The sequence below is a fragment of the Anopheles stephensi genome, chromosome 3, assembly GCF_013141755.1.
Source record: "Anopheles stephensi strain Indian chromosome 3, UCI_ANSTEP_V1.0, whole genome shotgun sequence".
Classification (NCBI taxonomy): Eukaryota; Metazoa; Arthropoda; class Insecta; order Diptera; family Culicidae; genus Anopheles; species Anopheles stephensi.
Window position 1 is genome coordinate 81,028,164 of NC_050203.1, and position 19,514 is coordinate 81,047,677.

General features: G+C 44.5%; 1 protein-coding gene across 9 annotated transcripts in view; it reads left to right on the forward strand.

The window, feature by feature from the left end:
• Window positions 1-19,514, forward strand: part of LOC118513208 (TGF-beta receptor type-1) — an 80,435-nt gene that overhangs the window by 18,863 nt on the left and 42,058 nt on the right. For all 9 annotated transcript variants that reach the window (XM_036058715.1, XM_036058721.1, XM_036058717.1 and 6 more), the window contains exons 3-4: window positions 15,675-15,881; window positions 18,696-18,813. In XM_036058715.1, the coding sequence (XP_035914608.1) occupies window positions 15,675-15,881; window positions 18,696-18,813 (325 nt within the window). The remainder of the gene's footprint in view (window positions 1-15,674; window positions 15,882-18,695; window positions 18,814-19,514) is intronic.

Consider the following 19,514-nt stretch of genomic DNA (forward strand, 5'->3'; position numbering starts at 1 on the left):
GACACAATCGCCGACAGGATCCAGCCAGCTTTTGAATGAAAGGACCGCGTTGCGTTGGTGTGCGTGTATGCCACATAATAAAGCGATTCAATGCAGTGTTTGTGTGTGTGTGTGAGATATATGTGGTGGAGCAAAAAAAAAAAGCTCTCGCCACACCATCTCATTGATTCGAGATGGCGTGTCTGTGGAACATTTAGATGGCAACACCATCCATCCACCGGAAATGGAGACGCCCGGTCGCTCACGGGGAAAATGCGCTACGCTTTTCGGTTTGATAATTCGTTTTTATAATCATTTTCTGTTTCTTCTAATGCTCTCGCCGGGATAAAATGGTCTCGCGTGTGTGTGTGTGTCGGTGGGATTGGCGTTCGCATCCGTGCCTTTGTCCGATTTATCATCCCCAAGAGCGTGAGAGAGAGAGAGTGTAATGAACGCCGGGAAGTCGTTCAAATTCGTAGCCACGTAGCCTGCTTACTCGAGGTTGATTTACGTTAAGCGGAAGATGCTCGAGGGCATCGAGGGTAATACGTGTGCACACACACACACACACATACGGTGCAGCCAGCCCGTTGGGAGGATCGCCGCTTTGGGTTATCACCTCTCTGCCACACACAGCACGGCACGACGGTGTATGATATTGGCGCGAGCGGCACCAGCGGTACGATAGGTTCTAAATATTCAATCATCCGTTTCCGTTTGGACGATGGTGGGTTGAGAGGAGTCTAGTGGATTGGAAGCGGGGGCTGGAAATGGAAAATTAATTATTCTTCTGATGGGAGCGCTTCATTTTGCTTATGGGTGCGATTCTTCGAGTTCATTATCCGCTTTATGAATTTCGTAGCGTAGGTTTAGCTGGTTGACGCTTTCTCATATTTCATTTGTTTTGAAATATTTACCAGCTACAGGTTTTTTTTATGTTTCTTCGATAGTTGTAGTGAGCCACAGTTGAGTGATGGGGTTTTATTGGTTATTTATGGTTTTGGCTTAATGTGCAATATTTATTAAGATTGTATCTTGTGTTTTGCTAGAAAAAAGAATAGAAATGTATTTTGCTGAATCTATTGCTTTGCACCCATTTCCAAGGAATTTTCCCGATAGCTTTTATTTTCCATGTCCGTTGTTAAGCGGTGAATAACAAATATTTTAAACTCGTAAGGGCAAAAAACAAAAAACATGGAAATAAAACAGTGTTGATCCAATAAGCACAATCAGCATTTGGACATTTTGTCGTCATTGTTATGCTGCCGGCAACCAAACAAAATGGCAACCCCGAAAAACGCGAGGTCGAGGAGACCGAAGGACGGTCGAAATTTCCCTCTTAATCGAAACAAGACACTAAGCTTCGACAGATAAAAACATATTACCATCACCACAACCGTTGTTACAGGAGATTGTAGGTTGCTCTCTACGACAGGAAAAAGAGGAAAAAGAAAAAGTACCCTTCAACGGAAGATAAAAAAGCTCAAACTTCAGTTTATCAGCTGTGAAAGCCTGGTCAGAGAGCGAGAGAGAGAGAGAGGCACAAATGTTGTAAAAATTGTAACCCAAAGTGTGTTACAGCCGTGGGTCCGAAAAAGGATCGATCGTGGAAAACCATGTGGACAAATTCGTGTGTATGTGTGCGTGTGTGTGTGTAAGGCCTCTTTTACGCCCCATAGTGTTGAAAGATAAATAAAATAAAATATTTAAAGTACGGGGCCACTGTGATTTTCAGCCCCACGGTATGCCCATCGTGCGTTGCGTTCGTTGTTTTTTTTATCCCCGGCTCATCCTTTTTCAAACTGGCTTATTGCAGTACCCGGTGAAAATACCATCGAATGTACCATCATTTGTGCTGCCGGGAGTTGCTCGCTTTGGGGCCGAAAGCGAAAAGGAAAACGAAGCAAACGAAAAGGAGCAAAAAACAGAGTCCGTCCAACAGTGTGTGACAATGTTGCCACGAACATGAACCTACCCTGGCGACGATCTGGGGTGGGGAGGGTAAAAGGATACGAAGCTCGAACCGTGAGAAGCGGGAAAACGAGCAGTGGGAAATTTTCTCACCAACGAGAAGCGGAAATATAAGCGCGCAATATTTTGCCACGTTTTATCTCGTCTTTCATCCTCGTTTAGCAGCGTGCAGCCGTGCTCGCCCGGATATCCGAGAAGATATCCTTTTTGCTGTGTGTTTTCCTTTTGTTTTCTTTTTACTCGCCCTTTTGGCGCGTCCTTTCTTAAATAAACCTAGCCCAATTTTGTCGCCTTTCGTCAGTTGGGTGGGTAGCCGAGAGAGAAACGGTTGTGCTTCTTCTTTTTTCCATTTTCAAAAATCGAATCTTCTTTTTGTGGAAATCTTTTTTTGTTGCTGTTTCTGCTGTTGTTTATTCTAACCGGTCGGATGCTTCAAACAGGTTAAAAGCCGTGTAGTGTATGTGTGTGTGTGTGTGAGGCGTCCATGTGTCGCACTACAGCGAAATGCGTCTGGTTTATTCATGAACCCATCCTTCTCTGCTCTTTGATGCCTCCCGCTTCCACCCTTGCAATCCGTTCCCCCTTTCCCTCCCAAAAACGGTGGGGCCATGGCCACGGAAAGAAAAAGGGTAGCCGGGAAATAAGTTTTGCCAGCATTTTGGGATCCCAAGTTTCGCTCTCGGAAGCCTTTTTCCATTCGGGTTTTCTTTTGCTACTTTTTTGGGTTTTTCTTTTTTTTTTCTTTTGGGTGGAAAACACTTTCCATACTTTGATCGTTGCCTGTAACTGTTTTGCTTTCTTCAATCTATTCCTCTCTCTCTCTCTCTTTCGCTCGCTTTCTCCCACCAAATTGCAAGAAGTTCGGTGGCTTTTTTGCGCTTTTCGTCGCACGCCAAAAAGTTCCTATCCCCAATCTCCGGGGGAAGGAACTTCAAGCGGTCTCATTTCCTTCATCTTGCATTCCCCACGTTTCACCCGCCATGGGTTTCACTCTTGAGCTTTGGTTTTTTTTCTCTTCTTCTTCGCGATGGTAATGGGGTGGTGGTGCTGGTCTTGGTGTGAAAAACGGGTGCGTTGCTCAATTTGGCTTTTATGGGTGTACTTTATTATCGGACATTAAGAATACACAGATTCACTCGTGCTGCAGTTTAGTAGCAGCATTGGACGGCAACGGAGGAAGAAGATGGTAAAGCAGAAGAATTTTCCGCGCCCCAAAAAGTGTGTGTGTACCCATAATTTACTCTCGCTCGCTCGCTGCACATAAGCTGCGAAGGCATATGCTCCAGTGAGGAAGGTGATTTTTATTCGTATGTGTTTGAGTATGTGCGCGTTTGAAACCAATTTGTGGGAAAGGACCTTTTTGTGTGCGTTTTTTTTGCTGTTTACGACACTCGATGGAGGCGCCTGGTCATTTGTGTAAAATAAGTGCAACATGATGAAAAGGATAATTAATTTTGTGATGAGATAGTTCCAAGTGCATATTTTTCCTTATATATTTCGCAAAGTAATTTAAGTAAAAGTAATTTGAAAAATAAAGGAATTGGAAAAAAAAATCATCGAATAACATGTATTGATTTATTGACCTTTGTCGTCTTGTCTAGTATATTTTGTTACAACTAATAGGATAACAAAACTCGTCACACTCGTTCGGTTTTCCCTTTTTTCTAGTGCAATCTAGTGCACTGCTTTTTTGCCATCGATTTTCCATGCACTTGCACTTCGATGGTTTCCAATTTCTGCTTCTAACCGACAACAGTCACTCACACACTCATACCAGCTACCGGCACACAACCTTCGATTCGAATTCTTTGTCCTTGGTCATTGCCATTACAAAGAGAGAGAGAGACCGGTCCACGATGGTGTTTAGCTCCGTCGCGTGTGCATGTTGGCTGCGCTGTCTGGGTCTGGGGTGCTGCAGCAGCTCCAGACGGTCGCGTGTGAACCGTGGCGCGGCAAGTTCAAGTATGTTTACATGAGCCTCCGCACCGTCTCGCACAACCAGCGGCTCTCTGTTGCCGGAATGCATAGAGCAGCTAGCGTCGCCGGTGTGCAACAATAATGCACGCCAGCCAGCCAGCTCTAGCTAGCCAGCCAACCGGTAGGATTCCAGAGCAACAAACGGGCGCGTGGACCGGGGATTTGTAAACAAAGCGCAACTATTGGTATTTCTGATCAAAGGCGAGCAGCAAGCTGATGAGGCTTTGTGTTAAGTGGAGTAGCCCTTGTTTCCTCTACCAATTAGGTTGCTTTTTGTTTTCATTATAATAATAATTAAGTCCACTGCTTCGTTAAAATGTTAGTCTAAACTGGAAATGGAACGATCAATGTCTTCTTTTTTCTTCTCCTTCTCCGTCTTCTGCTCTGTAAACCTCAACTATGCTTTCTATCCGCTAAAGCTGCTGACTAGAAACCATTTTTTGTGTAAAAAAGCCAGGTCTAGCCGTGATTTGAACCCCGATCCAGACGTGTTGAAGATCCGTGCGTTACCGATTACGCTCTTTAACCTACCGACGGTTCTCAGCGCTAAAACGTGCACAAAATGCGCACTCAATTAAATCTTTCCTAACAGCCAGTTCATACCATTACCATAAGCATAACAAATTTACCAACTTATTACGCTAATGAAACTTCAACCAACGACCAAACGTACCCGTGCGCGTATTTGTGCGCAGTTTAATTAAATAACTCGCGCTTTTGTTGGCAGTCGGAAGAGCAGTACAAAAAAAAACCCACATTATTCATGAAATATAGGCACTAACGTGTTGAAGAAAAAGACGCCCGGCATCATAATCGTTGCATAAATTGCTTCCACCAATCGACGACGGTCGCCAGAAATACTGAAAGTGACCGAACCGAACCAAAAACAACCGAATCATCAAGCCCGGCCACTGCTAAAACACAAGAGTGTGTGTGTGTGTGTGTGCGTGTGTTTTGGTTGAAGCGTCACTGCGACCTGAGCGAACGACCAGTGCAACAAACTAATAATATCAATCAACCTAACGACTAAATCACCGCACAAACAAGACGAAACATGACGCGCGGATCTTCAACCTGGCTGTGGCTGCTCGGCCGGCTTCCTTCTGCTTCATTTCTTATTTCCTTCACCCCCGGCATCCCTTCTCCTTCACCACCGCAAACCGGTCGGCCGGTTGGGGGTTTGTCTTAGTGATTTCTGCAACGCAAACATTTGCGGTATTTGCTCGCTGTTTGGCCGGGCTTGTGTTTGGTGTGTTCTCGGGCCGACGATCATCGTCGCACAGTAACCGTTTTCTCGCTAATGGTTTCCATTTGTGTTTCCTGCCGGTTGAGGCCGCACCGGGGTATTGTCTGTGTCTGCGGAGAGGTTTCGGTCGGCGGTTGAAGGTGTTTCTAATAGATTTTTTCGACTCGACTCGACTGAAATGAGCAGCACCGGAATCGGGTGTGATGAAAGTATGGCTGCATTTGGCTCTTGGAAAGTGGGGGGGGGGGGGGGGGGGGCTTAGATTAGGTAGCTTCGGTACAACAAAGAGAAGATTTAAAAGCGATTTATGTACTGGTTTCCTTAACGTCGAGCGATTTTAGAATCTCCTACATGATTTTTAAATGTTAGATACCTGATTTATCGAACGAGTTTTGAAGAACGATGGGACGCGCCCAGCATAAGATACTGATTTCGTATGCAATTTCAGCTCACAGGTTCGTCAAAGATGCTGCAAGAAGCATATTGGAAGGAGAAAAAAGAAAGAACTGAACCTTCTAAAAATAGCCTCAACTTTTCCATCATCCGATGGTTTTTTGCTGCCAAGAGCGTCTTGCTGTGTGTTTCTTGTCCTCTGGTTAGATAATGTTCCTGCTGGTGCTGCTGCTGCTGGAGCGCTGACTGCATCTAAAACACACAACAACCCCATCCGACCGACGAGCAATTTTCAAATGATTTTTAATCCAGTCACACCAAGACACGCCGCGTGCGCTGCAGAAAGATTTGACGAAGCCAACACTTTCACATATCAGAGCAATAAGCAGGGCGGGGAGGCAATGCTCAAGATTCTACGTTGCCGTCGCAAACATCTTGAACTTTCGCTAGGTTAGTTTCACTTAAGTTTTTGGGAGGGAAGTTTTATATGGACCTGCCTGACAACCTCGTGCCCAGAAGAACACCAAACAGCAAGCAGATTCTTCATCCTCCAACGTCATCCTGCGTGTGTCCCCGTCTTCGACTTTAATGGGGAACTCCACACACACACACACACATACGACGAGTTCCCGAGCTTCCTTCTTATGTCATTCACGCGCGCACACACTACTCTGGATGGTCTGGATGTGTTTTCAGGAGCTAGTTTGTCAAAGACTTTGGAGGCTGGGTGGTTTTCGTGGCTCCGCCTCCCCACCTCCTCAACTCTTGGTTCGCTTCTCCAAAAAGGACAATAATGTGAGCAGCGAGCGTACAAAACAAATAAGAAAAAGGCCGGGAGGATTTATTGTTGTGCTTTATTTGCAAATTATTTGGACAAACTTTGCGCGTGTGGTGTTTGTATGTGTCCTCCACCTCCTCCCGCATTTCGATGCGGGGTAGGAGATGCTGTACGTTATGTGTGTGTGTGTGTGTGCTTGTGGGCAAAATGATGCTCCTGGCTACACCATTTACCGAAGCCCAACCATCAACAGTTCACCGAATCGTAGTTCCTTTCGGTGGGCGGTAGTTGAAAGATGGATGACGAAAGCCGGCAAGGCGGGGCGGCCACTCTTAAATGGCTGGAAAGTTTTCCCTAATTTACCGTTAAGTTTTTTGTAATGCATGAATGAAATGAGAGGTTCACTGAACCTTTGGCCGTGTGGTTTATGCGCGACGGGTAATTATAAACATTACTTTCATATCTTTTTACATATTTTGTTATAAATTTATGAAAATTTGGCGATGTTCAAATGGAATAAAAATGCTTATTTACTTATGCCGATTTTTCGTCGGATCATTCCTGTACATTTTTCTAAAAATTTATGTGATTTATAGCTTTCATCAAGGATTCTTCTGCACGGATGCTCAATTTTCCTCTCTCTGTGTCATGTCCAAATGATGCGTGTGCCTGTAAATCGTCTCCAACAGCGCTGGGAAGGAACAGAGTGATCGTTAAATTAAAAATAGCTACCGGCGTAACTGGCTGCATCTTCTTAAAGCGCGCAACGAAATTTACGATAAAAGCCATTATTAAAAAATAAATTGCTAAACGAAATGACACTCCCAATATCCCGCACCCAGCAGCAGCAGCAGCAGGGGTCGATGGTTTTCTAGAGGGTTGGTGCTGCAGGGTGTCAACACTGTCGTGTCAAGTTGTTTTGCCAGGAGGGGAGGGTGGAAAAAAGAAGGAAATTGAAGTGGAAAACGATACGGCAACACGAGGCGAAGAAATATTTCCTCGATTCGGTTCTTTTTGCTTCACCGGCGAACAAGTTGGCCACATTGACCTCTCATCTTTGTGTGTGTGTGTGTGTGTGCTACCCTCATCCTCCAGTTTTTTTTTGCGAGTGTCGATGCACAAGGGTCGTTGCGGGGTATTATAAGTTCATGCGAATGCGCTCTTCCGTGCACGCCCGTGGGGTGTAAGTTGGGCAAAAAACATAACATAAAAGTCATAGGTCATCGAAACAGCAGCGGGCCATTCGTCGTCGTGCGAAAAATCGAAGATGTCGCAAGCTGGGAGCGTACGACTTTAAGGAAGCAGAGAAATGTGTCTCACCTTTTCCAGCACCTTTTTTGTTGGGTTGCTAACCCCCCCCGTACGGGCAGTTTTGCATTTTGCCCGTACGTGGTGCATGAAGTGCACGAAATTGTTGCCTTCGAGGTGGAAGCGTGATGGGAAAAACTCGTAAAAATTTGGCGAAAAAAAAAAACCCGCACGACACCATCATCATCATCATCATCGAGGTGTGTGCGAATGGTGCATCATCGGTGTAGAGATAAAGGGAAAACGGACACGTTCCTTCCCTTTAAGCTCTCTCGTTCGAACCGGCCGAACTTTTTTCACATTTTGCGGCATTCTTGCGAGCGCGCGCCGGGCAAAAGTTTGATTTTGTGCCCAGGAATGACCCGGCATTTATTTATTCCTTGATTCATTTGGTACCGGGGTATGATTCTTTTTTCGAAGTGGAAACCCAACATCAACTTTCCCGTTGCGGTCGTTTGTTAGCCGGAGATGGGAACCGAAATCGGGCAATGATTTCTGTTTAACGCGTGCCGCTTTGCGAAGGTGCCTGAACTGCTCTGGACCCGAAATATCTCTGCCGTCGTCGTCGTCGTTGGCCCCGGTATCGATGGGATGGGGGAAACTTCTGGCGAGTTTTCACGCCACCGGCATTCCCATGAACGGTGCAAAAATCATTTCGCATCAGAACGTGCCTGCATGTGCGGACGGTAAAACGGTGGCAGGCTTTGAATTGGTTTGAATTCATGGATGGGTTTTAAATTATTAATTCTTACCCACGAAGGGTGATCTGGATGGTGCTGTGGACAGAAACGACTGGAGACGAAAGGTTGTATTTTATTCAACATTTTCCTGATGGTATCTCTTCGCCCGGCTTAAGTTTTTGGAAATCCTTGCTTGTTTGCCTATTTGGTTTAAAATTTTATTTCAATTATTTCAACTTTGTTTTTCATTTAGTTGAGTTAGTTGAGGCTTTTTATTTTTATATTGATTTTTTTTTCTTTTTTTGTCACTTTTTTATAATATGTTAAATATACTCCCGATTTATATTTTTACTCTTTAAGCTACCTTCAATATTTGTATTTAGTCCAACCAGGCTTAAACGAAAATTTAATCATTTACAGCAAATTCTTCAAATTCCCAAAGCCGTTTGATGCCTGATGCCGTTCCGGTTTTTTCCTTCCCAGCCGCTCGGTTACTGCCACTCGGCGTGTTAAATAAAATCACAACACCACGGATACGATCCAAGATCAAATCATCCGCGAAGAAGTCAAAGGCAATCGCAAAGGAGCATAAAAATTCAAACAAATGGAAATCCACAATTCAAATCGTGTTCAGCGAAACAAGCGAAAAAACAAAAAAGCCCGCAACCGACAACCAAGTGTGAGGTGATGTGATGAACTCGCCGTACTACGACGGTACGACGTTTGCGACGTTCGGCCCCAGTGGAACGATTTTCCCCGCCCGCTCACGAATCCTTCTTTGCGCCGTTTCTTTCGGGCTGGGAAATGGCCACGGATCTTCGGATTCGGAATATACGGAAGTGGTGGAAACTCTGGCGCAAAGTGGCTGCTTAAAGCGATGGCCACGTACACACACTCTCAGGGTTGGTTTATGATGTAAATCATGTTTGACGATCGTTTGTGCGCTGGTGGGAGGACGACGGGATGCTGTGTTAGGTGCGCTGGGAAAACGGGATGTGCGCTTTGAAAGTTTTATTTCCTCGGACACATTCAACGTGCTTTATGCGGCCCGGCGGGGCGGCGTTGAAGCACTCCACCGTTCGCAGATCTTTAACCTTTTTTGGGTTCGTGTCTGGCGGGAAGGAATACGGGGAAGAAGATCTTCGGCGAAAGAGTAAAAACCTTTCCGTATCGGTCTGATAAAACAGCGATATAAAGATTAAGCAGCAATTTTTATGATTGTTTTTATCCGCTCGCTGCTCCTCCGAGAAGAACCTTCTTCGGGGGCTTCATTTTCATCCCGGCTAAAGGACGAGAAGGATGCACACGCGCTGACAACGGTGTTATTATAATGATCGTTGTTGTTACTGCTCGTGTTGTTTCCTTGCTTGGTCTGGCCGTTGCTTTGCGTTACCGCTCATTGCTATCATTATGCGTCGACGCGTTGTTGCCTAGTCGTGTTCCTCCGTGGCGACAAATTATGCTAACTGTCGGTGTTTGTGTCGGTCGGTCGTTGTCGGTTTGATAATTTTTTTTCATTTAATTTTCTTCCCGTTGCTAGCCTTTTTTTGGTCGTCTTTTGGGTGAAGTAAAAAGGGAAAAATAAAAATACAAAAAAGTAATACAATCGTCCAAGAGAGGTCATTTTGAGTTCTTTTGCGACATTCGGGTTTGTATTTGATGCAAGAAGTGTGGTCAAAGAAAATGGAAATTATACTCCACCGGGGCAAGAGGCAAGAAGCAGAAGAAGAAGAAACGGAAATGTAAAGTGGTTCATTTCTACTTGAGCCAAACCCACCAGGTCGTCGGGTTTTGTACATGAAAGCAGTCAAAAAACCGAGCAGTTTTGGGGTATGGTTTTGCATGGTGCGATTATCATATAACCGTGGCCATTATCATAATCATAATATTGCTCTGCATCAGCCGGAGCTTGAATGGCTGACGGCTACAGCATTTGTTGAAGGGATGTGTTAAAGTCTTTAATTTGTTGGTAGTTGTACATTGTCAGGCTTTATATTGTATAGTGTTGATCATTTCGATGAGTAACTTAATGCTTTTCTAGATATAGGGCACAACTAGAAGGCACCATTGGGAACTTAAGAATTCTTATTTTCCCATCCTTTTCCGTCTTCCTTTAATTAAGAAGTTTCATTATACATAGCAGAAAAAATCTAGCCCTAAGAATTTTCTCTTAAGATCCAGTTGAGATTCGAACCTATGGCTGTGGTTAGAGTGCAGAGTGAGGAGTCATACGTTACCGATGAAACTATTTGATCAGCTCAGGAAGGGATCCGCAATCATGCGATAAAACGAGTGTTGTGCATTTCAAAATCTCTTGAGGCAGCTATTTCATTTCATGCCTTTTTATTGTGTATTTCCTAATGTTTTCATGGCTGTATATATCTTCTTGTGTATTAAAGCTCGTAAGGGTTTCTAATACGATTAATTTTAATCTGAAATTGCATCACCCATGTCAGTAACCGCTATCAAACCGGACCGTTGTTAATCCATCTAACGAGTAATTAATTTAAACAGCTCATTTGTATCTCCCTTCCGTTGCGTGTTTTAAATCGAGCAGCACACTCTTTAGTTCAAGACAAACAACACACGCAGCTTTAACGTTACAGTCAGGCTACTGCCTGTCCTATCAAACTACTCCGTACAGCTATAGCCGTGACAGTTTCAAAATAGACATAAAATCCAAATCTAAACAATCCTCCTCACCGTTAAGGTAATCGTACACATCCAACCTGTTTGGAAACCCGTTGTTTGCAAGATATGCAAATCAGCTGTGGTGAATGAAAGCTGAAGATGACGGGGGTTCATCGTAAAGTGGTTCGTGGCCCAACGGTGGGATCGTGTATGATGGCGCTCAAGGTTTGTCCCGCGATGCATGCTGCTGTTGTTGTCTCCACGGATTAATACAATCTATTTCGAGATGCGAACAGCAAACCAAAACACTGCGTGATGGAGAGAGGCAACGCTTCTAATTCGTTTTGTCCACCACCACTTTGCGGTGCCGGATCGGTTGGTTGAGTGTTTCGTTTCGATCGGAGGATCGTGCGTTCAAGCACCGTTGACAACGATGCTCAAATTGGCAAATATTGATCGAGCGTATTTGTACGCGATCCTGCGGAGGTCGCACGAAGGCGGAACTACGGTGACGATCGCATGAGCAATTCAGCTAGAGGTTGTGCAATGGATGATAGCGTCATTGAAGGAGAAGGTGTAAATGTCTGAAATTAAATGGTATTTTCATGTAAAATTGAAATTAAAAATCTGTTTTCAAAGGGAATAGTATTCGTGAGACAGATAACACTGGCATTTCTGTATTAGTTTAAAATCTATTTATAAATACGTTAACGCCTTCCAGGCAGTACGATGCTTTGTAGTGACACACTTCATCTCCGAGTAAACATTTCTCGCTTACAGCGCACTACTAAGGGTAGGGTGCTCTTATCGCACCAGAGCAATAACAACAGGTTGTGCCTTATCATGTTGCGAAGAGAAAATAAGGCGCGATGGGCGCTATTAAAAAAATCAAAACACAAGTTCATGGGCGACGTGCGATTAGAAATGTTCAGATGACCCTCAACGAAAAATGCTCCCCACCAGGAAAGGGTTTGCCAGGGGACATTGTTTCCGCATTTGGATCTCGCTATTCGGGCTGGCAAGCACACCGAATTATAAATAGAAATATTTTTTGTAATTGAGTTAGAGTTGGGAAAAAAACATTTAATAAAATAGCGCCTATGTTTCTACGCGCTCTCGAACAAGCTAATTCAATTGGTAAACCAGACACTGCCCTGATTGCTGCCCTTCGTGTGGCTTCGATGTGTGCGTGTTTATAGTACTCGGTGCAGTACTAAGTGCCACCGTTCGACGATTACAACTACCAACAGCATTCCAACCATCAAGTGCTTGGTAATTTATGGGCGAATCCCACGATTATCTTATCACATGTCTCTTATCGCTCCCTGTGGACGGGTTGGACCAGTGATTATAAAACCATTTTCCTTCCACAATACTACTTACACGCTGCTACAGTCCGGCCGTGTTTGAAGGTTTTTTTTTTCGCTTCGACTCGGTAGTTTTGAAGCTATCAGCAATTCGATTGTTACGGTTTGTTCCAATGCTCGTTTCGAAATGAGGTTCGAAGCATTAACTTTGGTCAGGGATTTATTGGTCCAGTAGACAATGCGTCTTGGAGTATAAATTAACGAACAAGGGGCGGTGGAATTGTATTAGACCTAATGCGCACAAATGTATGCGGTCAAGCAATTAGGAATTTTAACTCCATTTTAATACAAACAAATGAGCTACTCTTGCCTTTCTGGACTATCGCGCGGATGTCAAGCCGTTCAACCTGCACGATAAAACCCAGGGGCCCAGGATATTTATCATGCAGCCCGTTTCCAGATGCTTCTCCTACCGCAAAAAAGCATATAAACTACCACCCCGAGAACGAGATAAACAAGCAATGCACTACGATAATTGATGACCACCCCGCCGCTCGTCGACTCCAACGAGCGTACGATGCATTTAAAGTTCATTATCATTCCGGTTTGGTAGTTGATGGATGTACTTGGATATGTGCTTGCGTGTGCTTCTTCACCAGCACACTTTTGGTGCACCTTCGTCCAGGGGTTGATGAATGCGACAATGTTACCTCTCCGTATCTTGGAGACTCGCACACACTCTTGTTGGTTGACGCATTCCAGAACACAGTCCCGGCGACAACTAAGTCAGGTAGAGTTTGGTCGTTCGGAAACGGAAACAGCTGTCCGGGTGGTGGAATGGTCGAAAGCCAACACGAAAATAAAAAAACAGCAGAACCGCGCGCACCCATTTCCTGCGACCATTAATTTGTTGATGTGAAATTTATTTAAATCGCCCAGAAAGCAAAACAGAAAGAGCGGAAACGGGCAAACACTCAACAGTACAGCAACGGCAAGGAATCGATTATTGTTCCGCTCGACACTATCTGGTCCGCGGCTGCTACTTTGTAAGTACATTGTGCGGTTTGGCAAGTGGGAATTTATTCAAATCTTTGTGCCCAACGGCACTCTTTCCTCGCGGGTATTCAAACGAGTGATTCTCACCAGTGAAGCGCGTCCTCACGTCTCATTCCGATGGATGAACATCCACGGTGTGTTATTGCTGGGGAGCATTAAAGAACCGAACCAGACGACGCAGTAGCTGGCAGCGATGGAAAAGCTGTTGGTTTTTCGCATTTGTCGCGATTGGGGTGTAATTAATTTGATTCGGGCCGAGATCTGAACCGCTCAACCCCGAGGATGGCCCCAAAGCCTGTGTTTGATTGTGGTGAAATTGTTGCAAATTAGGCAGAAGACACAGGACTTGTGTCGCTTCCGTTTTTTTGTTGTCCCGGGTGTATTCGTCATCAATGGCTTTATTGTAGACTGTTTTCTGTGCTATCTGAAGGGTTTGGTAGATCTTTGCTGGCTATTTTGGACTTTTGGCATTGTTTAGAACGTATAGACGCTTGTTTTCTGATCCAAAGAACCCTGCATCCTGCTTTTATCTGTAAAACCCTCCGGCAACATTCTAAGTAAGACCAATCCAAGATTTCAAACATTAAGACAGATAAATTTTGCAGATAGCTTTATATCACTCTTCTCGCCTAGCAGCGGCAGTATTTTATTCCCTCTAATCACCCTGCGGGAAGTTTATCGCATGAATCAAACACGCCTCGAATGGCGACCCTGGCGCGACAAGTGACGCTATAGGGCTCAGAGTTAAATCCACCAGATTGGGTACCAGATGGGCGACTTTTCCCTTCTGGAAAATCCTCTTACTTGAGACTGATGACATTGGCGCAAAGCTTGAATGAGGCAGAGAGCAAGATTTTTCATCCAGCGTGTCACGAATTTCCCTCACACGCATGTGTTGCAAGTGTTTTGCTTGTCCGCAACTGAAAGTTAATTGCCATCCACGAGCAGGGCACACGATCATAAATTCTGATGAACGAAAGCGCCAGTCGTCGTTTCACGCCGAGTGCTGGAAAATTGAAACCTCTGATGGTGCCTGTCCTTAGGAAAAAGAGGAAGAAGAAATTGTGTTCGGCTTGTGCCATCGACACTCCTTCAAATTTGGATTTTTGAGCCCGACCGAAAGGAAAATGATGCCAAAAGGAGAAAAAAAGCAAAACAAAGCACCCTGTGTGGTGGCTTCAGGAGCTTTGATGGTTTTATCGCACTACCGTTCACTAACCTTCTGCTGACATTGAAAGCGAGATGGAAAGTGGGAAATGTGTGGTGTGGTGTAGTGAAATGGGGAAAAACGAGGACGAACTGACGCAATGCCATCAAACTATGCCGCTTTGGAATTGGATGGTTTTATTTTTGAACAAAATTATCGTTAAAACACACGCAGCTTTCATTAGTGGAGATGTGAGCGTGAAAATGGACGATCACGAAGGGGTTTTGTGAGGAGAAAATTCGGTGTCCTGGGGGCGTGTAGATCCCTGCTGGATTTAACACGCTCGCCGCACCGTGCACTGTGAATGCTAGAAAGTTGAAAATTTGAATAAAATTCATCCAATAAAACAAATGCTGGAAAATGAGTATATGATGGCCGTTGCGTTGTTGCGTTGCACGCCATTTTGCTTCCCAGTCAGGGTGGGTGATTAGAAGTCAATTTGAATCGATCGTAATACACCAATTGGATTGAAACGTTTGCGAGCTTTCATATTTGGATTTTTTTTTTCAAATTTTCTCTAATGAGTTTAATAAATTTTTTGTCTTTGCATTAATATCCTATTTTTGCACTTGAAATTGTTTTTTCCTTTTTGCAATTTTTTGAATATTTTTCCAACATAATTTCTTCAAATCACCAAAAACGCTCTCAGTATTTATTACTAATTGTCAAATGATAACTTGAAGTTCCGTATTGATTTCTTGAAAAATATTTTTAAGCTTGAAAACCCTGCAAAAAATTATGAAATAGATTTTTATCAGCCAAAAATCTCTCAAGAATAAATTGAGCAAACTTCAAAACTCAATAGCATAATTTTCCTCTTCTGATTTCCCTCAAAAGCCACCAAAGGCACCCTCCAACGCTGAAAAGAAATTGAAAACAGCAATGATTGAATTTTTCAAACAATTTACAAATTTTAGAACCCTCCACTACCGGTTAGGATTTTGATTGGGTAAATAAAATTGATATAAATCCTAGCCCGGCCCGGAATTGCTTCACACCCTCCCCCGCCTGGCGTCTCGAGCTTATTGTAGTTCATCGCATATAATCGGTATTGATTTTCATCCTTCCATCTTCTCTTTCCGCTTTCCGTTCCATGCGCTTACCTTTCCGGGCGAATTTTTTCGGCGTGTTAATCCATCAGCATCAACAATTCAGCGACACACGGCCGATGATAACGATACGTCGTCAATGGTACAGCAGGCGAAGGATCAACAGCCGCCGAACGGGAAGCAGCATTCCAGCTCGGGCGAGAACTTTCCCCAACCACCGAACGGTGCTCTGGCGCCGGCCTCCCTACAGGCAGCGTCGCCCCAAACGATGACACTGACGGCGGATAAAAATAAAACCAGTAAGTAGAGTTTTTGCCTTAACTTAAAATGCATTGAACGACGGGGTGTTTTTGAGGGTTGGAAAATACTTTGCTGAATTTTTGCCGTATCGCAAGCAGCAAAAAAAAAGAAGGTTGTCGGTCATACACCTACCATGTTTGGCGACGGCTCTGGAGGCTATAATTTCCTTGTTGATGGAGTGCTGTACAGCATATTTCAAACACAGTAGCGTAGTGTGTCACAGCAGCAGTCGATTCACTGCCGAAAAGTCAGTGAACACCAAATGGAGGAAATTCTGGAAGCCACAGAGCCCTCTCGGAGAACACCGAGATGACAGCGAAGTTGTGTAACCTGGGCTGGGTGAATGGGTGATTAACAACAGGTCCTAAGCGACGAGTCGTCAGAGCTGATAGACAGGAGACAAAAATGTGACAGTGACTACAACAGGTTCGGTGAGGGAGTTCGCCCCCCCACCTGCTTCGAGGTGTGGCTTGGGTGCCTTACAGGGACACTGAAGGGAGAGTTGACTGAGGCTGTCAAAAAAGCGTCACCCATAGACAAGACACACAACGCACACAAAAGATATCCCCATCGGTGAGGATTCCGGAGGCAAGGTTCGAATGTTGACGAGACAGGAAAAACGGAAAAACCGGTGGGGGTATGTGTGTGTGTATTATCGTTGATTGGGCGGGAGTCTGGAATCCACACCTCAGGACTCTCAGGATCGCTCCTTCAAGCATTTAAGCTACCACGCTCCACGGACTTGAAAGTTTGGGTGAGGCGATAAAAAAAAACGCTGTGGCCCTCTTACCCAGACCCAGCTACTCCTAGCGCTGAACCTTTTGCTGGCCCGAATGGAGGTGGAATTTTCTCGGTCGGAAAAATCGTTATTAATTAATTTCTAAAATATGCTTTTCGATTCTTAATGAGCTTTTAAATTGGAGGAGATGAGCGTACGGAATTATCATCGTAGACAACATCGTTCCGTTCGCCTCTCAACGTCGCCCACTTGGTGGTCGTGCTGGTGTGCCATACGGACGATCATCAGGATGGAAGAAGATCGGTTCATCTGTTCTGTGCATACTTTGCGAACGTTGCCACAGGACATTACCTTCAAACCTGGGCAGAGAAAACACTCGCAAAAAATCAAGCAAAAGTTTGAAGTATAAATACACGCGCTACGTCTGCTGTTTCTATATCCTAGAAGTTTATTAATTTAAACCAACAGTTAAGGATGTGGATTCTGTTGCTTTTTCTTGTTGTAGCTTCATTTGATGACGCCTTAACTTTCCAAGCTCGTTGCTGCGCTGTGTGTCGCTCGCTGGTACTGAGCGCGATGGAAATTTTAAGGCATCGTAAGAATGCATTAAGATTTTAACCGTTTGTGTAAGTGAATCATGAAAAGCTTAAACCCCGTTTAAGTGCTGCCCGGGTCGTTTATGGAAGGGACAGCTGTGAACCAAGCGTTTAATTTCGGCCCTAGGCTAATGCATACCGCACTCGCGCCCGATTAGAATTAGTGTAACGAGCGAGCGAGGGAGCGAGTGAAGGGGTAGAATATTGGTGCTTATTTTTATGTGCGAGTGAAAGTTGAAGATTATCCGGACGAAGGTTTTTACAGTATGCTGCACAAGTTTGGCAGTGTTTGAGAATTCATAGATATATATTCAAGAATCTCAAGAAAAGTCAAGTCAAGAATCTTAATGTGTCTAACTGTTAAAAAAGCTCTGCCACTTAAGCTCCCACAACAATAGCCTTGTCATTGGAGAATTCCTGGATTTATGAAGATATATTTTTTCCAAGTTCGACACACAAATAGTGAGTTGAAGTGTTGAGGGCATAAAGATGCAGTACGGAGGCCGAGGTGATAGCGACGCTCGTCTGCCGACAGGCAGGTCTAAGAATCAAATCATGTTCCTACGTACACAGAAATGATTGGCTAGATAGTCAGAAGACAGACTAGATAGAGTATAATCAAGTCAAGGAAGCCAAAAATAGCATAATTCGAAGATATACTGACAGAATGACAGAGGATTACACACTAGTAACTCCAACTCTATTTGTCTAAGACCATGAGATCTGGGAGTTCTCTACTTGAATCGTCTCCAGAGGAATCTTCTTGAGGCTTTCCAATTATTTTTTGGAAAACATAATCAAAATCTGTCCAATGCACCACTGTTTGCAATCTTGTGTCATCCACTGTACGATCCGGCGGGGTCCGGTCCGGCGCTTGTCATCCCATCCTTTTCGCGCGTCATTGCGTCCATCTTAAGCAGCTCATTGCTCTGACAATTTCACTCGATTAAAACGTTAATTTGAAGCGTGTGCAATCCTGGGTGGAATATTTTACCCGCGCTACCCCCCTTTTTCGGTTCTCTTTTTGGCGAAGGAAGCGGTATCTTCTCGGGGTTCTTGAAACTCTAGTTAAGAAATAACACTCAAGACCAAAACAGATCAGGCGGGAGGATCACGGTCAAATACGATTAACCCCTGTTTGGCTTCAGTATCGTATCGACATCTGTTTGGCGGGATGGCCATTTTCCTATAAGCCCAAGCAAATGGATTTTGGTCCCAGAAAAAGGGTGGTGACGATGGAGGAGAGTTAGTTCAAATGGGCAAAATGGGAAGCCGCCTGAAGTCGTTGGGACAAATTCTCGGTAAATTAAAAACCATAAATTGTATTCTCATGTGTGTGTGTGTTGCTCTGGATGTTCCCGGATCCGTCGAAGAAGATCACAAACAAAATAGCCTTGTATAGTGTACCCTTTTCTAATTCTTTCCCTCTCTCTCTCTCTCTCTCTCTCTCTCTCTCTCTCTCTCGATTCCTCTTCCAGAACTACTTAAATGTCACTGCGACATTTGCAAGGACGAAAACTTCGTGTGCGAAACGGACGGCCTTTGCTTCACCTCGCTCACGCGCGAATCGGACGGTACACTCAAGTACTCCTACAGGTAGGGTTTTATCAGCCTCCAACTGGGTTTCACCGACCGTTTAATCTCATACTCATTTCACATTGCAAATTTCGATCGTTTAATCGTGTGTGTGTTCGTCAAAATCGTTCGTACTGTTACACTTTAACCTCACAACAACACTCTAGTATCATCATTGATTTCTCGCGTATCGCGCGAAAGGTAACAAACAATATGGTCTGTTTAATGTTTCTCTCGCGCTCTTAATAACTTCAGCCATAGTCGTTAATTGTATTTTCATCCCTCGTCCACCTTCAGTCTCGTCCTTTGATCATCTGTTTTCCGTCTCAACAACACGTTTTCATCGCGATCATCACTCAACCTCATGTTCGAGATTCGCCTTTAGCGAGCGGTTCAGGATCATCCATTCAGTCGAATAACTTTCCCTTCGGATAGCTGATTCTCACACGCCGTTTGTTTCGGCCCACTGAACCGGGATCCGGAAAAATGGTTAACCCCTTTTCCTCGCTAGCAGATACGTGGATGGCTAAGGTGTCACCGTTCGAAAGTAACCAGTCTAAAACAGAAAAGATCATCGCCATCATTCGCCCATTTTTTCTTGCCCCCAATCACTTCAAACTGCGTACATCTCGGAAAAGGGAAATGGACATTTTCTCGCTTTGATTTTCAACGCTTTCCACCCGTGATGCGCGTCGTCACGCATTCGTTTCTTGATTGAACCA